The sequence below is a fragment of the Endocarpon pusillum genome (assembly GCF_000464535.1).
Source record: "Endocarpon pusillum Z07020 unplaced genomic scaffold scaffold4645, whole genome shotgun sequence".
NCBI lineage: Eukaryota > Fungi > Ascomycota > Eurotiomycetes > Verrucariales > Verrucariaceae > Endocarpon > Endocarpon pusillum.
In genome coordinates, this window is record NW_006916451.1 from 5,270 (window position 1) to 14,552 (window position 9,283).

Consider the following 9,283-nt stretch of genomic DNA (forward strand, 5'->3'; position numbering starts at 1 on the left):
ATGAAGAAGAGGATAGGGAGGAAGGGGTCGGATTTGAGAACTGCCATAATTTTGGCGCCAAGCTTCGGTCCAAGGCTGACAACTTTGCCAAACTCGCTGGTAATTAGGAGCCTCCTTGGCTGCAGATTGCGCTGTGACCTACCTTACAGCCGTTTGAGCCTCATCACATACTGGTCACCATATTGCCGTTCACTGTGCATCAAGTGTCTAATGGTGGGTGGCTAATGAGCTGTGCAGAAGTTTCTCAGTCCACTTGCTGTCCACACCCGCCGTCACCAGCACGCCGATACTCATGATCCCCATACTCGTCCAGCGCTAAGCCTCTTGATCGCAGCTTCTCTTCGCCGGTGGAGTGCCCGTCATGCGCCTCCTACAAGTTGGCCGCTACAATGAGCTGGTGTTGACCAAGGATGTGACCACGCCACCCGGTCCCTATGCTATCCTCTCCCATACTTGGGGTGCCGACGAGGAGGAGGTCACTTTCGATGACATGGAAAACAAGACGGGCGCGGGCAAGACCGGATATGTCAAACTGTGGTTCTGTGCCAATCAAGCCAGGAAAGACAGGCTGGAATACTTTTGGGTCGACACCTGCTGTATAAACAAGCAGAGCAGTGCCGAGCTCAGTGAGGCTATAAATTCGATGTACAACTGGTACCATGGTGCGAAGCGTTGCTACGTTTACCTTAACGACGTGGTGGGAACAACGTGGAAGAAATCCATTTCGAAAAGCAGATGGTTCAAGCGTGGATGGACTCTGCAAGAGCTCCTTGCTCCACGGAGGGTTATTTTCTACGATCGACTCTGGCGACGTTTAGGCAGCAAATCTGCTCTAGCTGGACGAATTGCTTCAATCACCCGTATACCTGCGACGGCTCTCACATCAAGGAATCTGACAGAGTACTCCGTTGCTCAGAAAATGTCTTGGTCTGCTAGAAGAGTCACAACCCGTGCTGAAGACGGCGCATACTGCTTGCTGGGCTTATTTGGTGTGAATATGCCACTTCTTTATGGTGAGGGACAGCGAGCATTCTTTAGACTTCAGGAAGAGATCGTCAAGTATAACGATGACCATTCCATCTTTGCTTGGTCCATGAAGGAAATCAAGTTTTCCGGTCTACTTGCTCCTAGTCCGGTCTACTTCTCCAGATGTCATTGTGTAACATCAGGAGAGTCTTTAGACGGGCGTCGGCCTTTTGCGATGACGAATCGTGGCCTCTCAATCAGTTTGAAAATCACTCCATGGGCAGCTGATACGTATCTAGCATACATTGACTGTACAGATCGAATTATGGACCAAGAGCCAGCTGCTATGGGTATCTTTATCAGGCGCCTTTCCCAAGAAGATCAGTATACAAGAATTAATATCCACCAAGACGGGCTCTGGCGTTACAGCCGGAAAGCGTCTCAAAGCCAAGATGGGCCGGCAGAAGAGAGACTGCTGTATATACGCCAGAATTTGAGCACTGATATTGAGAGACCGTATCTCAACAAAAACAGATACGGATTCAGACTTACACGTGGCTGGCTGCCACCTTCCACCCGAATGCACGCGCGAAATCCTTCGAGAGACCGTCATTCAGCAATCTTGCACCCAGGTCAATGGGGTGCTGTTCTCGTACTAGAGTTTTCTCTCACGAGCAGCAGCCTACGACATGCTGCCTTAGGATTCGACTTCGACTTATATCCAGTGTGCCTTCTCAGAGACTCATTCGCAGGTGACGAGGAGCCGGACTTTGTGCGACACGCACCGAATGAATGGTCGCACTTGTTCATGCATTCTATGGATCGCGAAGAAATCTTTGAAGGTAGCAAGGTCTATCGACGAGCCAATCATCGCGGAATTTGGATTTTGGCGGGTCATCGATCAAGAGGCCTTGATGCTTGCTTGTACGCAGGACTGTTAGACATGACCGGTTCAATTCTTACCCTTAAGCGGGATACATCAAAGGTACGGCCGCACTGGGAACTTCATATCGACAACTTGGACGGTCCTTTCCGCAGGCGTGTTCTAGAAGGTCGGCGTAACAACTGCTCCGGTTGCATCCACTCACCATCATTCAAGCAGGAGCATACGTGTGGCGGGGACATCGCAGTCTGAAGGAGTGTCCCGCAACCTTCGAGCGACAGCGGCAGCCACTGCTTGCCTTCCACCCCACCCAGACACGATCACGGTATAGAGATATCTACACAACCCCCGAGCCACCACCCTTCAATTATCGAGGACAAAAGTGGCGCAAGATGCATCGGAATTGCTGCTCCTACTGGCTGTGTGTAGGATGAATCGACTCCCGCTGTCGCTCGTCGGAGCCGCATGGGAAGGTTCACAGAAAGCGGCCGAGTTCGATGAAGTAGATGGCGCTAAGCCAGATACCCTGACACAAAAGGCATGCGTCACATCTTCCATCGTTTACTTCAAGCCAAATCAATGGGTCACCCTGTGGCTTCTCTGCCAAAGAGATTACCACGAACGGGTGGCTTTGTAGGAAGGACCAGAAGCCAACGGAAGGCATCCAGAGATTGATGTTTTGTCCTCCTTTGATCTCAAGCGGCGTTCGGCACTAGATGTAGAGTCTGATAGTGCTATGTATATGTGTGACAGGCGTACGCACGACCAGACAAAACGAACATAGCACCTTGGATGTTACACAAAGACAAAAATAGCCCCGCCGGGATGTATAAGAGATAGCAGGGAAACGGCTTGTCGGATGGTACGTGCCCCCAGATGGCAGCAGACAGATTTTGAGGCAGACCCAAAGCAAAAGTTAGCCCTGAGGCCGGTCCCCAATCGAGGCCTGGTGAGGACTCCTCCGGCTTCATCCGGCTTCATCCAAACGAGAGGCAAGTTAGACGCAAATTGTCTGCTCGAAGACAAAGCTCGACATTCGTGGCCTCACGTTATCTTTTTTCTAGGTCCTGCCAAACATCTGCACACCGTATATGGCCCCAATGCCAACACTTTGCCTTGTGTGTGACTGCCTCGAAGCAACAGGGCACATGTACGAAGTAGATGTCGAAGCCTACGACTGATACGGCCCTGTGGCTAGTACGCGAATAACATATGTGGGTACTCCTCCATCGACAAGGGGTTTTAGCTGTACATACAGTCAAATTTCCAGCGTTCGGAAAGAGCGGTACAAGCCGGTACAAGGGGGTCTGTACCGTACTAACCCAACCGGTAGGACACCCTATACCGTTGATATCATGTTGTGCCGGTACAGATACCGGTACAGGTTGTCCTATTAGTAGGAATGGAGGATGAGACTATTCAATTTGTCTATTTAGATTAGATTTATAGTTGAGATAGAATATCATGATGTCACTCCGCAATATGGATGCTTGCAAATGAGATTTTTGTTGGCAATGCGTTGAGCTGGCTAAGAGTACGTCTGAACGTGGCGAAAAGGAGGACAAAGCGCTGTGACGACACAGATGCAGCGTGTTAAGAGCCAGCATCGTGAGCTACCGAGGCTATAGGCATAACAAATATCAGCTTACCACGGCTTGCTGTCCTACAACCAACAATGCAACCTTGGAACACTCATCTCAAGCAAAGTCGAGAGCATTGGTCGAAGTCCTCCGAGAATCGCACCAGAACAGGAATCTTACAACACCTAAGGAACAGTTTGTGCTCCTTTTGTTCTCAAAGCATGCGGGCAAGCTCTCTGCTGGAGGAATCCCACTCCATAGCTGTATTCTGACTCAGCACCCTTTAAGCTGACTAGAGCGAACCACATATCTGGGAACCGAGACCACCCTGTTGCTTCAATGGACACATTGACATTATCTAAGGACACATTAGACCCCCTTGGGGCTTCCCGGGTTGCGAGATGCACGAGACATCGTTTCCTTTATCACACGCCATGGCTTCCACTTAGCGTCAGTCCTATCAGCTATGTTTGGTTGATTATGGGAATCTGTAGCCCATGTCTCGTAATCGACAAGTTGCCTATTAGCTTCTAACGACTTGGTTAGTTGATCAGCTCGAGTCGGTATGCTGGGTCCTTCTGAAGTCGTGTGTATACTGTGGCTGTTGTCGGTATTAACCTAGCTGAACAGTCTTATGCGGCTTTGACTAGTTGCGTGTTGCTAAGTATTGGCGCTCTTATGAGTTCAGGTAACACTGGAAGCGGCTTGTTAGTAAGTTTGGAATTTCAGGTGGTATGGCGAGCAGGTGCTAAGCCATCCGGATGTATTAAATTATTAATGTCTTCACCCTGTCCTCTTGCTTAAACAGGCGTATATAAATTAGTCCACGCCTGATTTTCTGATGAAGGTAAACCACCTGTTCAGGGGATTTTTGGATAACATGTTTATACTAGTTCTAATCCCACTGTCCGCTAGGTTACCCTCACCGCCTAAATCATGCTCTAAATAAGTGCCTACAACAGGATCTCTTACATTTGGCTAATACCAGTCGAATCTCCTGCTTCGTCCGAAAATCGCTGCTCCTCTATTGTTTTTAAAGGGGTCAAGATATTTCTTAGAGCCTACAGACAACAGCAGAAGAAGTACTTGTATTCGATCGCAGGCAGGACCTAAATAGAGTGAATCAAGCTTATACTTATACAGCTTAAAAGCTTATCTGCTTTATACTAGTAAGTCCCTTATGCAAGCTCTAGAGGATTAGAGTTAATATCTTTATTCTTTATACAAATCTTGTGTAGAGTCCTAATGCAGACAATAATGTAATCCTTATCTTTTAGAACACTCTTCTAGGCTCTGCAAAGGTTGTCGGAAGTCTAGGCTGGCTTGATAAGTTACTTAAAGCCTCGGCCTAGTAGGCTTACTGTACTAATGCTTTTAGTAAAGTCCACCTAGCCTCTGTCAGCGGAAGACGGAGTTCTCCGACCACCGCAACTGTTCGCCACGCGCTATTACTCAGAAACGCATACACTCACAAAATGCTGCAGTTAGCATTGCAACGCTGGTTTATGATCTCCTTCTAGGTGATTCTATAGCTTGCCTCTTCTATGCGTATATATAGCGGTCATCCTACTCCTCAGGAGTTGAGATAGCAAGTCAATCAATCCATTCCATCTACTTTCTCTTGCTTACTAATCTAATCTGCACTGCTTCATGGCATACTTCTAACAGCCTCTTTTACTAGATTTTAAAATAGATACTCTTAGCCACAGATGATTTTGTCTACTAACTATATTTATAAACCTGAATCCCTCTAGCTTATTATAATTAGTAAGATATAGTTATATTCCTAAGGACGCTAATATTCTGGTTTAATTATTATAAATCTGCTTAAGTATATACTATATTTGCCATACCAGATCTTAGAAGCACTATTTATTTATCTTTGTCTTTATTTCCTCTTTCTTTACTAATTCTACAGCTGTCAACTTGCTCTATATTTCAACATCTGTAAATATCACAATTTCCATATTCTGCACATGGTTCAACGCTATTTAGGCAGTATTAGCACCATTCTTAGAGTCTGCATAACAAAAGTGTCTGATCTAAAATCGAGGACTCGAGCAGTAGGGGCTGGAAGAGAGCTGGGTGCGTACGATATGAAGGAGAGCGCTATCTCCGTCCACAAGCCAAGCACGACGGTCTCTAACATCATAAAGCACCACATCGATGTTACGAGCAAAGTGGATTTCTTGTAAGGCCCTGCATGCGATAGGTAAACTTAGACTTTAGGAACGCCAAGCCTCGGGCCTAATACCATTTCCTTCCTCCATTCTACTACTACTACTAAGTACAAACCCTGCCAAATCCTTACCTACAAAATCTGACGATAAACGTGAACTCTCACCTGCAAGCTCTCTCAGATCTGTATCCCAGCCTGCAGAGCTTTACAAACCCTCGGCTAAAATTCAAACCTTCAAAGGCCTTCACCACTAATTCAAAGGACGACGCCGTAACCCTCTTTTGGATACCTAGGATGCTTGTCTCAACCTGCAAGATGTGCTAGAGCCTCATTCAACATCGTGGAAGCACATATGAATCCCCATCTGCAGATGCTGTCAAGCGCTCTTCTAGATGTTTCACAGCTCTACTTAGATCGAGTCCAACTCAAAGGACTAGACTTCAGGCAGCAGAGATAATCCCTACGAGTCCACCTCAAAGGACTAGACTTTAAGCAGCAGAAGCAATCTCTACGAGTCTATCTCGAAGGACTAGGCCCCAGATATACACTGTGGGTTGAATATGCGCCCTCAAAGAGGAGATAAGAGCCGCAAAAGCGATGCTGGATGATGTTCATCAAAACCTACAGTACAACGATCCATCTGATCAAAACAACTTCATTTCCTACTAAGAATGGAGATCTCTAACTACCATCCTCAAGCAGTCTCATTTACTTGTACAGCTATCTTTTACACAGGTCGGTTGTGCGAGTCCGCAGAATCAGTTACTGGCTCTGCGTCTGTTAAAGTCTGGAGCTCCTCATCAGTCTCGGCTATCTCTTCACTTGCTGGTGACTGAGCGGCTCCTGATGATGAATAGATATGCAATTTATAAGCTATTGCACCGGTATTAGCATATTTCACAACACTGACGGAAGAACATGCAAAATGACTCACCGATGACCTTGACTAGGTAATTGAACACAGCTTGGAGTGCAAGCCCACTTGCAATGATCTGTCCATATCCAGCAGTATTTTCTTCATAGCTTGGGCCAAAACTTGCACTTGCACGTGCTCTCACTTTTACTATGGTCGCAAAGTCGTACCACAAGCCTGCAAGGGCCACCATCGGGATTGTGCGGAGGCCAAAGGGCATTATGAAATTGAAACTAGCTCTCCAAAGACGCCCCCGCGCACAAGCGTCCACCATTTCTAAGAACGCCAAAATGGACGCTATTATGAATATGACCAGCTGCATCAACCTCGGCCCATGAAGATATTCCAAGGGCCAAAATCCATCGGCATAACAGGGTGTGTCGATAAAGTCTTTGAACGTGTTAACGCCAGCGGTGGTATTGAAGATTTTGTTGGAGACGATTGCTGATCTTCCTTCTTCCTTATTGTTTTCTTCTAGGGCAGTGCCAAGGAAGCCTAAGCCCAAGCAAATCATGGCCAATAGTGGTATAGTACGAATGTTGACTGAGACAGTATTGCCTAGCTTCTCTGGATGGTAGATATATATTGACAGTGATAGAAGCCCTGCGTTTGCGAAGAGAAAACTCACAAGAGCCGCCAATGTGTACTCGTAGTAGCTCTGCGCCTTGCCGCTCATGTAGATCATGCCAGCGAGGGTGGCCATGAGGCCAAACCAAGCTATCCCATCCGAGAATATAAGTGATATCTCCACAGTGATTTGTTCTAGTATTGCATTTCCGAAGGATCGTTTCCTTGTAGAATGATAGTAAACTGTCGTCAGGGCTAAATATGTGGAGACAGCGGCGATGGAACCGTATGCAACTATAGCCTGAACAATCAGATCAGTATGGTCCGCTGTGATCAATCGATAGCGAAGCATGGACTTACACCAATTCCAGCAATATCGGCGTTGCCCTTATAATCTAGGCTAATGCACGCATCGTTTGCACAAGCTTTTGCGGCTCGTTCGAACATCGCTTGAAAAGGCGGCCGAAAACGCTCTGTGTCATTGTCGCCTCTGAAAATGATTGCATCCAAACCAAGCTTTTGGATAGTAAAGTTGCTCATGGTCGCAAAGGGAGGGGGCAGAGAGTTTCTGAAAAGAGTTGCCACAGCGTCCTCGCCGAGTGAGTCAGTGCCGAAGACAAAATGCCACCAGAACAATGCAGTCTCGCGGCAGTTTCGAGTGAAATCGAGCTCACGTACTGGAGCACGCAGTTGGTCGGTCGAGTTGCAATAGTCCAAATTGGTGATCAGTACCGATGGGAAGCTAGGAAGCTTTTGTATGGTGATTAAATATTCATAGGTGGAGGATAAGGAAGTTGTGGCGAGTTTCAAGGGTAAAGCTGTACCAAAATCATTGGACAGGGTCTGAAAGCGAGTTGATTCATCCACATGATCTGGATTCTGTGATAGCTGTAAAAGATCATACAGCGCCCAGCAATTGGAGGTGAGGTTAAGTAAGGAAGGTTGTACGTCACTGAGGGGATTCGTAGCGGTAAGAGCAAGTCTATCGACCATATCGGCAAAGAGCGTGTCGTCAGTGCGATTGAAGCGTAGAGCCATGTTCCTTGATGTCCGGGGATATTCGTTTACCAATTCGATATATAGACTCGAAGAGATCAAAGAAAAGAAAAAGTGTCGAATTTTGGTGGATCTTAAAAGTGAAATCAAAAGAGAATCTTATGAGAGAGAGATGTTGAGCGGGAGGAACGAGATGAAATTGTTATGCTCGATGTCAGGCGCTTGTCAGGCGCCCGCATGGCGGGTCCGAAGCTTGGCGCCAAAATTTACGGGACTTCTCAGATCCTCTTCCTCTCCCCCCCTTCTTCATTCCCCTAATTCTCCACCAATACTCACTCAAATTAAGGGAACAATGAACTCTGAACAGGGAAACAGACGGCGCGTCTGCCGAAAGTCAAATTTGATAGATCCTCCTTCTTCTGCAGCCTCACGAACGCCAAAAACGATGCTTGATACGCCGCACCGTGCGCGTCTTCTTGCTGACGTACGTCACACAACTGGCAAATTGTCTCGTACGCAGCTATTTAAGATACATAATATATTTAAAACAACTAGCTATCGAATTATCAAAGAAGGAACTACGCGTCGCAATGAGAGAATACATAATCGAGATCGAAAATAAGTACTTGCTCTACATAAATGTGAAGTAATTAAGATCGTTAAAGATATTAATTTTGACTTTGCTTTGTTAAGTCACTTTAGAGTAACAAAGATTATTGATCTAATAAACGACTCTAAACGTGTTATTTAAAAAAATATAAAGAATTTTAATGTAAAGATCTATATAACTGCTTAGAAAAAACTACTTTTATTGTTATATATTATAACTTAATATATATAAGAATTTAAGTATTAATATTAATAATCTAATCTGCACTGCTTCATGGCATACTTCTAACAGCCTCTTTTACTAGATTTTAAAATAGATACTCTTAGCCACAGATGATTTTGTCTACTAACTATATTTATAAACCTGAATCCCTCTAGCTTATTATAATTAGTAAGATATAGTTATATTCCTAAGGACGCTAATATTCTGGTTTAATTATTATAAATCTGCTTAAGTATATACTATATTTGCCATACCAGATCTTAGAAGCACTATTTATTTATCTTTGTCTTTATTTCCTCTTTCTTTACTAATTCTACAGCTGTCAACTTGCTCTATATTTCAACATCTGTAAATATCACAATTTCCA

At 45.5% G+C, this 9,283-nt stretch overlaps 2 protein-coding genes across 2 annotated transcripts; one reads left to right on the top strand and one right to left on the bottom strand.

The window, feature by feature from the left end:
- Positions 1 to 361: 361 nt before the first annotated feature.
- EPUS_09369 (uncharacterized protein) lies at positions 362 to 2,101 on the top strand (the record flags this gene model as incomplete). Its single annotated transcript, XM_007805836.1, has 1 exon — positions 362 to 2,101. The coding sequence occupies one exon, from the start codon at positions 362 to 364 to the stop codon at positions 2,099 to 2,101; it is 1,740 nt and encodes a 579-aa protein (XP_007804027.1).
- A 4,234-nt stretch (positions 2,102 to 6,335) lies between these two features.
- EPUS_09370 (uncharacterized protein) lies at positions 6,336 to 8,126 on the bottom strand (the record flags this gene model as incomplete). Its single annotated transcript, XM_007805837.1, has 3 exons — positions 6,336 to 6,481; positions 6,543 to 7,389; positions 7,449 to 8,126. 3 exons carry the CDS (start codon positions 8,124 to 8,126, stop codon positions 6,336 to 6,338), a joined length of 1,671 nt encoding a protein of 556 aa, XP_007804028.1.
- Between the last annotated feature and the right edge of the window lie 1,157 nt (positions 8,127 to 9,283).